Source organism: Kogia breviceps, chromosome 7 (genome assembly GCF_026419965.1).
Source record: "Kogia breviceps isolate mKogBre1 chromosome 7, mKogBre1 haplotype 1, whole genome shotgun sequence".
Classification (NCBI taxonomy): domain Eukaryota; kingdom Metazoa; phylum Chordata; class Mammalia; order Artiodactyla; family Physeteridae; genus Kogia; species Kogia breviceps.
Window position 1 is genome coordinate 42,422,572 of NC_081316.1, and position 19,427 is coordinate 42,441,998.

Here is a 19,427-nt window from a genome sequence, read left to right on the forward strand (position 1 = left end):
TGTGGGATCTTCCCGGACCAGGGCACGAACCCGTGTCTCCTGCATCGGCAGGCGGATTCTCAACCACTGCGCCACCAGGGAAGCCACTCTCTTCATTTTTTAAAAAACTTTCTTGGCTGCACCACGCAGCATGTGGGATCTTAGTTCCCCGACCAGGGATCGAACCCACACCCCCTGCACCCCTGCATTGGAAGTGTGGAGTCTTAACCACTGGACTGCCAGGGAAGTCCCTGCCTCTCTTCATCTTGTATAAAAGTATAGGTATTGTATGTGATCTGTGACAAAGGGAGGGAGGGAGGGAAAGAAAGGGAGAAAGAAAAGAAAGAAAACAACAATTATAGCCTTATTTGCCCACCATAAAGATATTAAACTCATATTTATCACTTTACATTTTTCTATATAAATGTATTTTTATAGCCATCAACTTGCAAAGGAGCACGTCAAACTTAATGTTACTCAAATTTTTCTTTAATAAAGAAAAATCAAAGGAATAATTTAACAAATATGCTCAAATGACAAAGATGATTTGTTTAGGAATCTTAAGGGTAGCAGAGATGTATGCTAAGAGAGTACCATCATAAAAAAAAAGGCATTCATTCATTCTATGACTTGAAAATGTCTCAAGATAAAAATACTAATTCAATAAGAAAATATTTCATATTTCTTTGATCACAGAGACTGTAAATTTAATTAGCTCATTTCTATATCAAGTTTTGCAGTATACCTTCCTTTCTCTAGCTTCTCATGCAAAAGATTAGGGAGTTTTTCTCAAAATAGAGCAAGTCAGTGCTAATATTTTCAAGTCACAGCTTGGAGTCAGCCTAGAAGAGCTTGGCTAGGAAGGACATTTATATTCACCTGTACCCCAGCCTGATATCAGCTCTCTCCTTTTTTAGTTACCCTCTATTACTAATGAATGATTCCTTATACTTACTCAATAGACAAATTACAACAAATGTATTTATAAATTAATATAATATCATTCAATGTGGAGGAGAGGAGCTGGGGCCTAATGACACCCTGACACTGTTTTTAGAAAAACCACCTCATTCCAGCTAATAAATAAAAAGTATTCATCCTGCCTATATGCTTCCCCTAAAATGCTGTGTAAGAGACTTAGAATTCAATAAAATTAGGATATAAAAAGTAATGAGTACACCTTTAAAAAGGTAAGAAGTATAAATGAGAACTGTTTCCTGTAATCCTAACCACATTACCTCATGAGTAATTTTCAAGACAATTATTGCAAAAATACAATAAATACTATAATGGAAATATAGGGATTCATTTATTACTTTTTGGTTTACAAACAAAGGCACCCAATAATGCTTCTATTTATTTCTTATAAAAGACTATCGATTTACATTTAAAACAAAAAGCAAAATACCCTGAAACAGTTTCTACAGACAAGCACAAAAAAGGGAGAGAAGATTTTTCCTCCCTGTTTCCAAGCTTTATTACACAGATTCAGAAAATATTTATTTTATACCATCCTTAAGTCAAAGAATGTATTGCCATGCTTCTCTGTGTTGAGTTTTTGAACATATTAATGTTGCCAAGTCAAGTTTAAATATAGTTATAATGACTTCACGACTGACAAATGCATATGTCAGAATTATAAGAATCAAGGGTGAATAGGGGAAAAAAACTCAATGTTTAAAAAACAGCTTTATCAAATGAGTTAAATGAAATATTAGATTTGTTTAACAGGCTATCCTGTTAAAATTTGAGTTTGTGTGTAAAACACAATCAGAAAGAACTAAAAACCATGTCTAGCAAATGACATAAATACAAATGATTTCCAAAATCTTTGTTTGAGTTAAGCTTAAAGTCAAGTTGGTGAGGATTAACAACCTATATACTTTTTATACTAATTTTAGAACTTTAAGTTCCAGAATGACATATTAATTTATTCATTAGTTTTCTTTTGACAAAAGAATTCTAAACACACAAAATTAATGCAGTGGCCTCAGCACCCTCCCAGTTATCATTTCTTTAAGTTAGATTACAAGAACAATGACAGAGTTCAGACATATACACCTTCCATGTACTTCACACATCTGCCGAAGTTGTACCTGATTCTTTTGCAAGACATAAAGAAAATTCATCTGATTCTAAGTATATTCAGCAGATGTGTAAAAATCATACAAATGTTAGCATGTTTTCAAAACATTATGGAAATGTATTTGGAGAGATGGAGAACTCAATGTATAGAGCATCTATAGTTAACCTTGTGGGCCACTTCAAATCAAAGGCATCATCACTTATTCCATTTTTAGACATTGCCATGGTCTCTCACACCTTACACAAGGTATGGTCCTAGACCAGAGACTTTAGTATCATTACAAAGAATACATATGTATTTATATTTATATACATATTTCTTTTAAAATAATGTTTTAAAAGGTTTACTACAGAAAATCTGGCTTCAACATGGAAGCATTTTCCTTTTCAAGATTATACACCTGCATGGAAGAAGGTGGTTTCCTTTACATTTAGTTTTTTCACAATAACAAAATAAACTTCTTATACATTGTATTTAAATTGATGAAGAAAATTAAGATGTAAAGTTCTATGTAACTTTTTGTATTGTGAACTGACTTCATTAAACATATTCAAGATACATTGTTAATGATTTAAATATAGTACAACTTGATCAGCTAAATTAGAACATGTTATGCTGATATGTTAAAGCAAATGTGTTATAACAGTAAAGAGAGTTATCTACTATTAAGATTTAAAGGGAATTATAATGTATCATTAAAATATACATCGATTTTCTTGCTATAACTTGTTTCTATAATGAATTCCTTTCTAAAAGCTAAAACCACATGCAGAAAAAAATAAATGATATCTTTAAACTCATTCAACAGTTTGCTACTTTATGTGGTATGTAAATAAAGTCCTTTAATTTTATACACATTATTTTATGTATTATTTTGTTTTTCTGGAAGAAATTCAGCTCTCAAGGTCAAAAATTAGTATGTGTTTACACACATATGAGAACATTTTCTTAATGCTATGACTACCTGCAAATACATTCTTCCATAGTAATGTACTTTTAGTTTTCATTGGAAAGACAGTATAAGCCTTTTAAAGTCCTATTAATAAAATTTATAAAGGGCAGAGAGCACAAGTATGGTGAATTCCTCCCTGCACCCACACCTGCTTGTCAAAGTCTCAAGTAATCATCCAGCTTCAAAATATGAACAAAATGTCAGAGAACTGATTTTCATTTGGTCATAATGTGGTCAAGAAAAATGTATTCCTATTCTTTTTTGATACTAACGGTCTTACTGAATTTTCATTTTCCTTCTAAAAACACAAAGCATATGTTGACATGGATTCTCAAACTCATTTAGATCCAGTAGGGCCTCTATAATAATATATAGCCTTCTGATTATGAAAGCAACTGACTGCTTATAGAAAAATGATATGCACCAGACCTCTAATCAGAGAAAGAAAAATGAGAACATGTCTCTCATGTCTGAGACCACTCAATAACGTACAGGATGAGGTGAAAATAGTTTGGCTGTAATTTTAACAAAACTAAAACCCACTTGAACTGATGAAAAAAATCAAACACTGAAGAATCAAATATCTACCACTTAGCTAGTATTCCTGTCCAAATAAATGCTTTCCACTGCACTAAATATTATAATTAGAAAATCACTGTATGTTAAGGCATATTTTAATATGTTCCAGAATTGCACAGTTATACTGGTCAGTGTTCCTATTTCCCCACTCCTACCCTCACCCAACCCCTTTTCCCCAGGGATCAAAATGTTAAGTCATGGTTTTGGTGGCTATTACAGATTTGAGCTGGCATACCACAGTGTATTCACTAGGTTTTTATAAGCATACATTAAAATGTTACATAAAATGTACCATAATATACTCCACACTCTGAGTTAAGATGGTTTAATGTCTTGACAAAAGGTGAAATGACTTAAGTACATTTTACATTTTGTGCATTTAGACCACCATATGCATAGATGTTCTAATGCTAAATTCTTGTCTTCAGTATCTCATAGTGCTGGATGCTCGGAAGTAAGACAGAAACTTGTAACACAGACTAACCACAAAGTACCAGATGTTTCTTGCCATTTGTGATCTTGCGATAAAAATGCGCCAAATCAGGATCACGAGGATAGTATTGAAACCGTAACGTATGTTCCTCAACCTGAAAAGCAAATCAAGAAATATACTGGATACTATTTTCTAGAATAGAATATTGTTGGACAGCTGATAATTCATGCTCAGTTTTAATCTATGCAAAGTTCAAATCCATATTAAGTTGCAACTTATTTAAAAACTAACTAGAAGGGAATTCCCTGGTGGTACAGTGGTTAAGAATCCACCTGCCGATGCAGGGGACATGGGTTCGAGCCCTGGTCCGGGAAGATCCCACATGCCGCAGAGCAACTAAGCCCACGTGCCACAACTACTGAGCCTGTGCTCTAGAGCCCGTGAGCCACAACTACTGAAGCCCGTGAGCCACAACTACTGAAGCCCGTGTGCCTAGAGCCAGTGCTCCACAGCAAGAGAAGCCACCGCAATGAGAAGCCTGCGCACTGCAATGAAGAGTAGCCCTCGCTCTCCACAACTAGAGAAAGCCCGCTTGCAGCAGCTAAGAACCAACACAGCCAAAAGTAGATAAATAAATCTATTTTTTAAAAAAACTAACTAGAAGTCCTTAAATTAGAAAGTTAGCAAACATCAAACAAACCTGACTGTGCACATTCTGGACAAGAGTCCATCAAACAATGCATTACCTCTATTAACAATGGATAACGCAAAGTTTTTTTATAACAGTACATTTGGGATGCAAATTTATTTATTTAACAAGTATTATTTAGCATCCTTCTGTATGCCCTATACTGTGCTAGTCAGCACGTACATTAGTAGGTAAAATAGACATATTTCTTGCACTTCGGAGCTTCCTATCTAATCTAAAAATGTAGATTCATCATATACATCATCCTGCAGACAAAATAAATATTTTTTGGACATCTTTAGCTGCTTACAAGTTGTCAGACAAGTGAATTTACTCCTTCAGTCACGGGATCAAAAGCCAACTGGACAAGTCCTCATTCATGAATGAAACATGGCACTAGCTCTAAATAGGAAGACCTTCCTATTCTCAAAGAGCAACATGTACATTGTCTTGCTCATGTTTCAAAACATTTTTGATGTTTTTTAATGGTGTTAGAAAGGAATATAAATCCTTTAGATATGCAATACGGTTACATAAATTCCATTAACTTCAACAGGCAGTGAAAGATATAGGATTACAGTTGATCCTTGAACAACGTGGGGGTTAGGGCATCAACCCTCCAACAATCCAAGTATAACTTCACAGTCAGCCCTTCTTACCGTGTTTCTACATCAGTGAATTCAACCAACTTCACATTGTGCAGGAATATAGTATGTATTTATAGAAAAAAAATCTACATGTATCAATAAATGGACCCATGCAGTTCAAACCCATGTTGTTCAAGCGTTAACTGTACAACACATGAACGATGGGTGTAGACAAAAGAGCTCTGAATTAGGAGTCAAAGATCAGTATTCTAGTTTGCCCTGCCACTTAATACAATATGACCTTGTCAAACACAACTTTCCTAAGTCTCCGTTTCCTCATCTATACAACTAGCTTCCCTATAAATTCTCAAAGAGTTGAAAGCACAAGAATAATAATGTGAAACTTTTGAAAACTGTTCCAAAACTTGTATTAAAAAATTACTATGAATAAAAGAGATTACTCTTAAAACTAACTGCATCTCTGAATAATGGATTAATAGTAATTTTTCCTTTTCTATTTTCTGAGTTTTTTTTTTTAACAATTAGTATGTATTACTTTTATAAGAGACTAAGGGAATAATTACAACTATTTTATAAACAAGGAGAAAAGTTCTATAGTGAATAATGCATTATTATACCTCTTTTCCTCTTCTAAAGATGTATTTAAATAGGGTAAAAGAAATTTACATTACCTCCAGTTTAAAATATATTTTTATTTTCTCCTAATATAGCAATAAGGGAAGATAAAAGTGATATTTAAAACTAAATTCCACCTGACTTTATTACTAATGGACAGTATAAGCTGATGAAAATAGTAAGGTTCAACAATCAGAGGCTAAATTAATACTACCATAGTTACAGCCCAAAGGCAACCACCTTTCTTAAATATTGATACAATATATTATTAGCAGTATCTCAATTTATCAGCCTAGAAAAAATTGTAATATTTCATAAGGAAGACAAGATGAAATCAAACCCATATAAAAACGTACTTGTTCAGATGTTTTCTAGCTGCAGGGAGGCCAGACATTTCTTCATTCAAGACATATTTCTTAGTTCCCATACAGTAGTTCTCTATATATTCTGCCCAATGTAACTGTCGTACATCAATATTAAAAGTCTACATAAACAAAAAAATTATTGGTTACTTTCTTGGATTTTTTTTTCACAACCAGTCAAAAATTCACACTTTTTCTAAAGGCTAATTCCACATGACATGATTACAAAACATTTACTGTATTAAGTTTTTAAATGTTACTGCTATTCACAAAAAAGTTCTTCTTCCTATTTCATATTGTCCATTAAACAAAGAAACATTTGAGAAGATAATCTGAAAACTCATGTCAGCTTTTAAAGAGGAGTACATGAAGAAGCAGCCTGAATCATTAAAAATAAATAAACAAATAAATAAACCGACAAAATCCCATTGTCCAAATAGACCTAAGTATTCCTTTTATACATGTATCAATACACCTGTTTCCAGTTTCCTTGTCTACACTATCTCTTCTTTTTGAACATCCTGCATACCACACAGATTAATTTTCCTAGAGAAATAGTATTGACATCAAGAGACAGAATACGTTATGAAAGCTGGCTTAGGAGTTTAGATAACTGTAAGTAGGCCATTTGATGAAAAGGGTAGATAAATCTGGAAAAGAAAGCCTTACAAAAATGCTATTTCATGACAAAATAAGAGGGCTGTACACTGCTCAGTGCTCCTCCACACAAAATCAGGTAACTTTTTGGTGTAATAAATTATGCACAATTTAATTTACCATCATTTCTGAAAATAGCAAGTTCTAGACCAAAAATAAAAAAGCTACCATAAATAAATCATTAAAGTACCAGTGCACTGAAATGGAGACTTGACTTAAGATATGAGATATTATGAGAAGGTCACACATATGTGCAACTGGATTCCCATAGGAAGAGTGAAAAAGAATAGAACAGAAGCAGTATCTGAAAAGACAATGGCTGGAAATTTTCCAAAAATGGTGAGACACCAAGCCAAAGATTCAAAACACACATATACCACATATACACACCTATATCTACTCATATCAGAGTAAAACTGCTGAAAGTCAAAGAAAAAATTTTTTTAAAAACCAGAGAAGGCACTGTGGATTACCTCCAAAGAAACATTAGTCTGACCAACTGACTTCTGAAAAGAAGCAATGGAAGCCCAAAGACTATGAGAAGATGTCTTCCAAGTGCTCAAAGAAAGCTGCTAACATAGAATTCTATACCAGTATAAGTATCTTTGAAAAATAAAAATATTCCCAGAAGAATAAAAGCTGATACAAGCTGACATCAATAGAAGACACACACTAGAAGAAGTATACTAATGGGCACTCCTTAGGCAGAATGAAAATGATTCCAGATTGAAGTCTGGAATCATTAGAGGAGGATGGAGGATGGAGGAAGAAATAAGAGCAGTAAAAGGACAATTATGCCAGTAAATCTATATGAATACTAATTGACTAGACTACAACAGGAATGATAGTGAGGCACATAACATAAATATAGAATTAAAAAAACATAACAACATAGCAGATAGGTGTTACCCTTTGCATTATCCAAGAAAAGGGAGAAGTATCAATATTATATTAGACCTTGCTAAATTAAGAAAGGATACTGTAAAGCAGCCGCAAATTAGACTGGCTTTTCAACACCAAGAAAATAAGACAAATATAAAAAGAAAGTTGTCTTTAATGTGCTGAAATCATGTGACATAATCGCAAACTGAGAATTCACTACCAACATACCTACTACTCAAACATATTCTTGTATTCTGGATATATTTCAAGCAGAAAAAAAATGACCCTAAAGAGAAGATCTGATAGTAAAGACACTAGTAAATATATAGTTAAATCTAAGTAAAACTGAACAAAATAATCATTTCTAATTATGAGGTTTAAGTAGAGAACTAAAGTAACATACAACCATATAAGTTAATGAGGATGGTAATCAGAGCTAAAACATTTTATGGTCCTAAATATCATTAAGGAAGAGGCTATAGAAATTGCTCAATTTAGACTTTGTTAAGTATGCATGTTCAAATACAGAGTTTAAGTTTCAAACTAACAGAGAGCAAAATGTGGAATGGCAAAAAGTAAAAGTATACAAAAGCAATTTCTGAGAGAAGGTTTTCCTTAAAACTTAAAGAAAACAGTGTTTGGGGGGGAAATGCATAAAGAAGTCAAAATTCTCTTTGAATCTGACATTAAAGAGAAAAAGAGAATCAACATGTCAATAATGCTTTGAAAATACCTCTGCTACTCTCATACTTACATTATAAATTATAGGATAAAGCAACTTTATCACCACCAATTATGACTGAAGCTTTAATGGGAGACTATAAATAGATCAACTTTCTTATTGTATAATGGTTGGGGAAAATACTCAATTATTTCTCCGGTTGCTAATTAGCATACTCTAATTAGTATGCTACTTGTTTTCTAATATAAAACAGAAAATACTTGCCTTTTTATCTTCCGGGTTTAGTTGATTCATTAACATATTGACATTGTCAGTATTCCAAACCCAAGAATTACTTGTGAAATATTCAAGAAACACCATAGCTTTGTGAAGACGAGTTATTGTCTTCATCATCCTGTATTATAAGAAAAATTGAGATTCATAATTTGCATAGATAGGGAAAAATCTCATCACCACCCAGGGTACCAGTTTCTATTTTGATACATTAACAATAAAATTGTAACACGTAATTCAATAAGTGTACCAAACCACCAGGAAATAAGAATATTTCTGCATCTTAGAAGAACATTTTATAAATCCAAAATGAATTTAATACAGCAGCAGTAAGTTCAAGCAGCAGTAAATGAATTTAATACTGCCTAAAGAGAGTTCTGCTGATATATGAAATTAATTTTCAAAGGAAATGCAATACTTCAAGGTCAAATTTTCTACATACAATACTAAGCAAATAAATGGATTCAATTAGTATTCCTTTCCTTTTTGTTCCTTAAGCCACATTTTAGTTCAGCTGCATTTTACTAAGATTATCTGTGAATTCATAACATACTGTTCCATTATAATCTCAACTCTTCAGAATCATGGAAGCAAAGTATACAGAAATATTCATTTGCCATTTAGTCAACTCTATATTTTTAAATAACTTTCTCTTGAACACTAACGGGTACCGTGATTGTCTGGACGTGCCATGAAATCAATGACTCATGTTGACAGCTTTCTGAAATAGATATTCAAGATATTCACTCACCTTCCCAAGTCCCCAATATCCATCCTTATGGAAATAAGGGAGTTTGATACTTTTTTTGTTTCTTTTTAGAAGAGTGAAGGGCTTTAATCTTTAAATCTGTCATTTTATATATCATGGCTCACTGTAAGTCATTGATATCGTAACACTAAGCAGAAAAGCAACATCTATACAATAATAATTACCTATGATAAGTAGAGAAATGGAAGAAAGAACTATTTGAAACAAAACACACACCAAAAATTCCTAACCTCTAGTAAACAGAAAAATTATGTGTGAAGTAATACTTAAAAAGAATTCTATTTATAGTCCCACAATAAGGATTAGCATTATATGCAGTTTAGAAGTCCCAAAATTAGGGGCTTCAGAAATGAGGGAAATAAGAGAAAATTAAAACATTAGAAATGGGGGGGAAATCAAAACAGTAACATTAGCTAAATAATTCTGATGACATATTCAATACATTTAGAAAGAAACCCTAAATCCAGAATACTGAAAGAAAATGAGGCAACATGGACTATGTAAAGAAAAACTGTACTTCATGCAAGGAAGCAATTCCAAAATAAAACCTCCATTAAACACAAAAAGAATTACTGAGCATCAAAGGCTAAATTTGGACAGGAATAGTTCAAATAGATAGAAAGCACTTGAAGGGGGAAAAAAACATGACATGCTGCTTTTAGAAAAGAGATTAGGCAATTTTTTTCTGAAAAACAACACAAAGATTTAACAGATTTGTAATTAATACCCACTGTCACAGCCAGTATAGTACACTTGAATCACAAATATACACATATTTGGTTAATGTGATTTTCCAACATACATCTTACTAAAAAGTTTTTCTTCCTAACTCCTTTTTCACTGACAGTTCTCACCCAGTCTTATTTTCAGATTCATTCAAATGACAGAATTACCCTAAAACCAATCACCGATTCAGCCATAATTACAATAAAAAATTGGAGGGGGAGAAGGAAATTTGTAAAGTCATATATGTGTGAAGTTCACAGAATACTTATCAAGTAATAAAACTCTGGATTGAATACTATGGGGGATAAAAAGAAACTTAAAACTTTGCACCATCAATCTTTGGTTAAACATGCTGTAAGAGCAGATGCCTGGGATTACACTGCCATGTATGTTCTGAGTACTTATTCTTTATTACAGCAACCTGTAAAAAATAATCACAATCTTTTAGAGGAGGGCAAGATCTTAATGGTCATCTAGTCCAGGGTTTCTCAACCTCAGCACTATAGACATTTTAGGGCAGATAATTATTTGTGGTAGGGAGCTGTCCTGTGCACTGTAAGATGCTCAGCAGCATCCCTGGTCTCTACCCACTAGATGCTAGTAGCACCCATCCCCCAGTTGTGATAACTAAAAACATCTCCAAAAATTGTCCAATGTCCCTTGAGGGAGGCAAAATTGTCCTCCACTGAGAATCACAAAGATAAAAAATATCAGATTCAGAGAAGTTAAGCTGCAGAAAGTTAAGCTAAAAAAATTTTTAAAAAAAATGGAAATACTTTTTTTAAATACCATTTTAAGAGTGATGAAATATCTACTACATTTCAAGAGCTAGAGTAAATAATTTATACTGCTTCTACATGTGATAATATCATGCATCCTAGTCCCCAGTGACTATTAACCAGGAATCCATATGATGCATATACTTTAAAAATTATGTCAAGATATACAGTAAGTCAGATTTTTATCTAGCTGGTACTCAGAATAATGTAAATGAGTAAACTGGACACCACGAATGACATGACTGACATTAGTTTAATGCAGAAGTAGGCATTATATTAAGGCCCCAATATAAGGTATAGAGGCCAGTACCTTGCTCAGTAAATACCTGAATAATATAAATTACATATTTATATATATAATTTACATTACATATAAATTTAATATATTTATATTTAACATTTATAATATTGCCTAAATAAAAACCCTTTATGTCTCTTGTTGCTTTTACAGTATAGGCTCCCAAAGCATTCCTGCATTCCTGCTTTGATACTTAGGAAGCCTTGTACAGGACAAACCTCAGGTAAGAAGATTCTTTATTTGATGTTTCCTATTTGTAGCAAATTTTAATTTCCAAAGGTGGCTGCAAATATTATCTCTCATCTTACATGTTCACCTATAATATCACCTTAATTATCACCCCATTAAGAGGTGAAGGTAACTTATGCACAAAGAATGAGGTGGAAGTGACACTGTGTGACTTCCGTGGGGAGGTAAGAAAAAGTGATGTAGCTTTCTGCCTTGCTCACTGCAATACTCACCCTTGAAGCCTTCAGAGGTCATGTATTCTGTCCAACTCCCCCTGAGGCTGCCAGGCTGTGAGGAAGCCCAAATTAGTCCATGTGTAGAGACCACATTGAGAGGCTCTGAGACTATATGAAGAGAGAAAGATGCCTGGCCACCCAGCTGCTCTGTACCCTTTCTCTCCTTTACCACTCCTACAGTGTACCTGCTCCAGCCCCTATGACTGCAACCACTTGAAAGATCCTGAGAAAAAACCACCCCATCAAAGGCTTCTAGAATTTCTGACCCACAGAAACCATGAGCAATAAATGAAATGATTACTATTTTAAGATACTAAGTTTGATGTCAATTAGATCTCAATTTTTTAAAAAAGAAAGATACTAAATTTGAAAGCTTTGCTATGCAGCACAAATAATGGGAACTGAAAGATTTGTTATGCAGCATAAATAATGGGAACAGGTATCAGTACTGGGAGTGAGGGACTGCTATAATAAAAAGCTAGTACTGACTTTAGGATTAGGGGGCAGACAGAAACTAGAAGGCCCTTGAAACCACTGGCAAAACCTGGAAGGACCAAGAATGTTAGTGGAAAAAATAAAAGGGCTCTAAGGAAACTGTTGGTGAGAGTTTCAAGGTAAGTGAGGAAAATAATGTTGGAAGTTAAAAGAGCAAACCTGTCACCTGTGTTCACATGGAAAATAGAAAATGTAGCTAATAAACTGGATGATCTAGCCAAGATTTCCTCAAAGAGGACAAAGATGATCTTAAAAAATGAACTATCTGTTTGGGTGCAATTTGGAAGGAATGTAAAATTCCAGCCAGGAATTCTTTAAGAAACATCTTCTGGGGATAGATCAAATCCAGAATGTAAATATAAGATTCTTTGTTAATACCACAGAAAGATTTAAGGTAGTATACTTCATAGAACCTTTCAGACAAACAAAAGTTTCACTCTAGATGTTAAACACATGTCTTACATAAGCTCTATTGTTTAAGAGGCAGGATGTAAGAGTCTAAGGATCTAAGATCCAAGGGTGCTATCCCACAGCAACCTCATAAGGAACCGAAGATAGAGAAGGGTATGTCTCAAAAAGATATGTGGGCTTTGGTCTAATGGAGTGGATTGTTTTAAAATAGATACATGGGAAACCCACACAGTTTTAAAAGGAATCCTATGAGTTTACACTTAAAAGGACAGAGACAGTACCAAATGAAAAGAGGCCTCTCGACCAAGGGCCAGCAAACCAGAGCTTAGGGGCCAAATCCACCTGTTTTTGTAAATAAAGTCTGATTGGAACACAGTCATGCTTATTCATTTACATATTGCCTAAGGCTGCAGAATTGAGTAGTTACAAGGTGGAAGCTACATTTAACAGCAAGTTAAGTAGTTACAACAGAATCCATATGGCTCACAAAGGCTAAAATATTTACTATATGGCCCTTTACAGAAAGTTTGCCAGTCCCTGCCCTGAAGATTCTCAACTTTTTACAGGCAGGAAGTAGGGTACGAAGGCTATTCAGTTGCAAACACAGGCCATTTTTTTTATGGGAAAAGAAGGATGACACAGAGGGGAGAGCCGAAAGCCTCAGAAAACAACCAGGGAGTGGGAATGAGCCCTAACTAAGAAACCATCAAACCAGACCCTGCTGGAATGCAGAACTGTTATGGACCAGTGATTGCTGCGTGCCTCTCTTTTTCTCTCTTTCGAACAAGACTGTCTAAAGTATTTCCTATGCTTGTCTCACTATTATATGTTGGGTGGACGGGCAACAGGTAACCTGTCACTTTAGTTCACAGGTTTTCAGATTAATACTTGAGGAACTACACCTGAAAAAACACTCCTAAAGAGCTTCATCCACAATTTACCAGATTTCGCTGACCACACTGGCTTCAAGCTGATGTCAGAGAGGTTTTGGGGGGAAAGGCAAGAGTATTTTCCATTTGGGAGGAATATGAATTGTTTGCACCAGAGGTCTGACTATAGCAGACTGCACTTTCCAAAAATGGCTGCAACAATACCTTTCATCTCACCCGTTCATTTACAAGATGATCTTGACTATTCTCTATAGCCCTTCTTCAATCTTGGAGGATCTGTGACTCATCTGTGATTAAAGAATGAGGTGGAAGTAGTGCTGCATGATTTCCTTAGGTAGGTCAGAAAATGCACATAGCTTCCACCTTGCCTACTGAAGCACTTTTCCTTGAAGCCTTCAGTTGCCATGTAAGTAGTCCAATTCCCCTAAGGCTACCACTGGTCTGCAAAGACACTCTATGAAGAGATCCTGACACAATATGAAGAGACAGTGATACCAGCTGTTCCACTGCACGCCCCCACTTCAGCTCCATCTGACAACAATCACATGAAAGACCTCTAAGACAAAGTTGCCCAGTGGATTCCTTCCTGAATTCCAGATCCTGAAAGAAATAAAATGACTACTGCTGTTTTAAGCCACTAAGTTTGAGATGATTTGTTATGTAGCAACATCTACTATAAATTATTTAATAAACTTTGGCTCTTCATTCAGTTTTTAAGTTTACTAAGCCCCATTTTCTGTGTAAGGCACTGTGATATATTTAACTTATTTTACTTTTTTGACCTAGTTTTGATTGTTCTGCTCTAATTTTCAACAACTTTATTAATATCAAGACAGCATCACTGCCATCACTCATAAATTTACATCTGCTTTTTAGCCACAAAAGAATGTTGCCAATGACAAATACTGTACTTTGCAGATCATTCTAGGAAAACCTGAAGATAGTTTTAATGTATTTTGTATCTTCTTTCCACTGAGTATTTCTTTACCTATTCTTAAGTTGTTCAATTCAACACCTTTCTTGTATTACAATATATAACATACAGGGTTAGAAACATAATGGACAACTGAATCCACAGAAAATTCCCTACATGTAACTCAGATCCTGATACACTATAACTGGAAGATATCTCACTTTTATTTTTTTGAGCAGTTGATGGAAGTTCTGGAATCAGCATCTTCTTTATACATAAATACTCAAATCCTGAACTCTCTAATCAAAGGCTCCACTATAATGCCAATGTAATTAAAAAAATAAATATTTTTATAGTACATTTCACTATAATTGTGGTAAAGACAGTAGGATTACTTTATTTAAGTTTGTGGGGTTTCAATAAAAAAGAAAAGAAAGAAAGGCCATAACAACTATAATAGACAGTTTTCCATTTGTTAACTTTTGTTTTAAATTCTCAACCTGAAAAATTAGTCAGAAACGGTAATTATCATATTATAAGCTGAATAGGAAGCTGAGATAGCTCAAGCAGTTAATTTTCTAGAAGCATCCTAGGTTTTTTCATATAAAACTGCACAATCCACTTAAAGCAAAACATTTAACCCTTAATCCCCTATAAAACTCACCTCCAAGTTTTTAACGGGGAGAGAAGGGCTCAATTTCAGCTTATAATAACAATGACAACCTTGACGCTGGACATTTCCTATATTATGGGATTCTGGAGGATCAATGGCCCAATAAGATGAGATCCACAGTTAGTCTCCCAAATATCCTTAATTTCTAAGAAATGTCCTAGCATCCTGACTGTGATTGTGATTAATCAGGTTAGTAATTCTAAAGGTAAAGCTCATGCTAGCGACTTTTTGTCTCTCCAGCAAGCTTCCACCACCTTACCAATACATAGTGTATTTACTGCTATTCTTCTTACCACGGTTTCTGACCTGTCAACCTGAGTGCAAGATCGAGCAATAATGCAGGTACTGTATGTCTGACACCCTTCCAATAATGAAGCAATAAGTTGTTGGAATACAACTTAATATTGGGGCGCCTGAATACTTGGTTTAAAGGATTCATCTTGAAGGAATGATTTAGATAATATCCTGTAGGAAAAATAAGCGTCAAAGCATTTTGAATGTTATTTGTTATTCAGAAAAAATACCTGAAGTTAGACCTAGAATTCAGCACATGACAATAATTTATCATCCAAACTTCAGAACAGAGTGAATTATAACACTACCTTTGCTTTTCTGACAAATTCTTAAATTCAAGAGTCTTCTCATTCACGAAAGGCCATTAAGCCTTATCATAAGCATAAACAAATACAGAGTTAATATGCATTTTAGCGTAAGCATGGGTTGCTTAACAGTCAGAGGAACAGATAAGACAGAGCTAGTCACCATTACCTTGGGCTTCTTCCAGTCATCCTGAGGTAGATATCATACAGGAATGCTGGGGCCTTATGGCTTACAGCAATCCAGTAATGATATAAAAGGTGATTGGAGGTTAGATTTACATTGGGCCGTCTGAAGGCCTGTTCGAGAGGATTCCTCTTGAAAGTGGAAATTACATGGTATTCTGAGGAAGAAAAGTTGTGTAACAGCTTTGATAATAACCATGTAATGAAGTTTTGAAAAAAAACCCAAAAACACATGTTTTTACAAAGCAAAATATTTTACCAAAGATGTAAGAGTTTGCTCATTTAAAAAACAAACTTTTCTATTTTCTATAGTAGCTAAGAGAATATGGGTATTAGACTGCTGAACTCAAATGGTTTTAGCACTGCCACTATTTATGAATTTTAATTAGATGAATGAATTTCTGCTAAAATTCACTCTTAAAAAAATCCTTTTAATGTTTTACCTATATCAGTTTACAATGTCACTTTCTATATTTCACCTCTCATGATAGCTTCTTTCTTTCTGTTCCTCTTTCCAGATTCTTATTACTGTACTTACTTAAAAAAGAAAAGGGAAATCATCATCCTTTGCTTGTGAATAATTAAGTTGCTCAAATTAACATATATCAACAAGCTTAAAACAACCCCAAATTAACTTCTGTTGTAATTTATTTAGGTTATGAAATATCAAAATAGTCAAATCTATTATCATGTATATTAATGCTTCAATGGAAATGTATACTGGAATATTCACTAAAATAAAGCTCAACTTGATTTTTGCTAAACTTCATAACACAATGAAAGACTACCAAAAAACCTAACTCATTAAAGTGTTTTAAAATTCTTAAAAGAATACAAATAATTATCATAAAATTAAAAGCACCCTAGATTTTTTTTTCTTACATGCTCTAAGTCAATCTTTCAATTGAAATAAAAATGCCATAAAAAACCCTAGGATGAAAGACAAAGATTTACTTTAAAATCAAATCACTCCTCAAGGGTAACAAAAATTGTTCAATTAGAGGTAAAATAAGACCTAGTACTAAATCAACACTGTAAATACATTTTACTTTAAACTTGAAAACATAAACCAACAACTTAAAAATGATTCAATTTAAGTAGGCCTTTAAGTTATACTATTCTTATTCTAAAACAAGTAACATACCATACACACTACCTGCTGTGAATCTGTGAATTTAAACAGATTAATAAATGTAACAGAAAATATTATGGCAACATGTATTCTACTTGCTAATTCCTTTAGTTATTACTCTTAGGACAACTAGCTATCTCCTACAATATACCAACTCTTGTAGTTGGAAGTGATACTGCCTGCGAACAGGGACCATCAGGATTTAGAGTACCCACGAGGGAGGAAAAAAGCATTATTTCCATACCACGAGTATCTATAGGCGTTGCTGCAGATGGCAGCAGAGAAATAGTAAGGGTCAGACAAGGGTGGGATGAGGAAGGAATATACAGCAGGATATTTAAAAATTTATGAAACATTATTAAGGACCAAAAGGCAGTACTAGTAGATATTCTAACATAGCAATTAAAATAAGAATAAATTGGTAACTGGTGGCTTTAATGCCTCATGGGTTATTCTAACATAAAAACTCAGTGAACATTTTAAGTTCTTTAAAATTTATTCTAACATTCAAAAACACAAGTAAAATCATACCAACTTCACCCCAGTGGAAAGGATTAGTGCTGCCTGTTGTACAATTATACACCATGATGTTTCTTGGTCTGCAAAGACAAAGATCAAAACAATGAAACATAAAAAGAGGCTAAACTTAACCAATCTAAATCTTACATGATACTTAAGTAGGAAGAAATGAGGATGATGGGTACCTTTTCTACAGTGAATATTTAAAATATTATCTTTAAAGGATTAATTTTTGTGTCTGAACGACTATTTACACTACCCTTTTCCCCTATCCTACCAAAAAATTATTTATAAAAAATAATATAGACTTCATATTTTCTTCTTTGTATTAGCAGGAGTGTCTGTTTTTCATGCGAGGAAAAAGAACAAAAAACAACCTCAGCTCTTCCTATCTCCTTCCCATTTTCAGAGGCTCTAGCTGAAAAAATTATGAATTGAGTTCCCTTTCACCAGATACAATATATTCATATAATCATATCCCTCCTTTTTAAGATATAAAATACTGACTTCAAAAATAAGGGCAGTTTATTATTTAGAAAAAAAGTTATTGAGAAGCTTAGGTGTTTAGGCTTAGGTGTTACCTGTAAATGCTACTACTCCCTTTTAAAAGGAGGCCCATGAGTTGATTAAAGCACTCTAGTGTGCATGTTTGATAATATGTAAGCCATTCTCTGCGAATTTTATTTAGCTCTTTATATATGCCAAGTTTATACCAAGTTCTAGTTTGGATTAAAAAATAAAATCATGTTTTGTGTTGTTGTTTTCTTTTAATTTCTAATGACCTTGTCCATCCTGTGGGTAGTACACTAGAATTTGTGTTAATTCTTAATAATTGCTGATGGAACCACTTCATCGCCTATTTAAACCAACTCTTGCAGTTGAAAGTGATAATGCTATATAATATTGGTATGGGTTAATAAAACTGATAAATATCAGTTATGAGGGATTATTTAACATTAGTTTTCCCATCTCAGTTACTATATATTTAACAAGCGACATTGTCATCTCATATACCTATTAACTCCGGAATACCAGGCTGCCGCAAGACTCATGTTGACAACTACATCTACAGGAACAAGATCTGCAAGGGCATTGTTGGAGGCACGCATTGTTCGAAGAATTCCTTTCCCTGCCTTTGTTGAAATTAAAAACAACACCTTAAGATATATAAGCCAAAACACATATACACAATATTCAGATACACAGAAAACAGAAAAAAAGTACAGAATATTGAATAAAACAAAAGGCTTACTTACCGCAATAAAGAGACCACTTGGTCCATTGAAGTTATCAATCCATCCCTAATACCAAAATTTTAAAAAGGGAGGGAGCTTAGAAATATTATAAAACTAGAGATTTATCATTTGAAATCTATAACTCCACATATATACTTGGTAGTTTTCTTCTAAAAACTAAAAAACAGACTAGATTCAGGCCAGAATATTTCTCCCCATCTTAAATAGAAGCAGTCTTCCTCTGAGATTGCAAATTACTAAGTAAAATTGTTTTCAAAGGGCTACCTACTCTTCCATTAACTCTCTGCAAAGAGAATTTTTAAAAAAGGAGTTTATATCTGTCAAATATTTTAGTTAAATGATGACTATTTAAGTTTGATTTTGTGCTATTTACTAAGGCAGTAGCCTGAGATTGAGGGAAATGGTAAATCCTCCTCAAAATTACTGAATAAAACAGAAGAAAACAGAATAATGCCAAAGCAACAGAAGAGATACTATCATTTACTACCATTAAAGAGACCTAAGTTTTTTCTAAATCAATTTAT

General features: G+C 33.8%; 1 protein-coding gene across 3 annotated transcripts in view; it reads right to left on the reverse strand.

Moving 5' to 3' along the window:
* Positions 1-1,264: 1,264 nt before the first annotated feature.
* Positions 1,265-19,427, reverse strand: part of FAR1 (fatty acyl-CoA reductase 1) — a 72,565-nt gene continuing 54,402 nt past the window's right edge. For all 3 annotated transcript variants that reach the window (XM_059070669.2, XM_059070668.2, XM_067038190.1), the window contains 7 exons: positions 18,904-18,948; positions 18,662-18,780; positions 17,660-17,727; positions 15,983-16,154; positions 8,788-8,917; positions 6,297-6,424; positions 1,265-4,183 (listed from right to left, as the gene is read on the reverse strand). In XM_059070669.2, the coding sequence (XP_058926652.1) occupies positions 4,021-4,183; positions 6,297-6,424; positions 8,788-8,917; positions 15,983-16,154; positions 17,660-17,727; positions 18,662-18,780; positions 18,904-18,948 (825 nt within the window). In that variant the 3' untranslated portion in view covers positions 1,265-4,020. The remainder of the gene's footprint in view (positions 4,184-6,296; positions 6,425-8,787; positions 8,918-15,982; positions 16,155-17,659; positions 17,728-18,661; positions 18,781-18,903; positions 18,949-19,427) is intronic.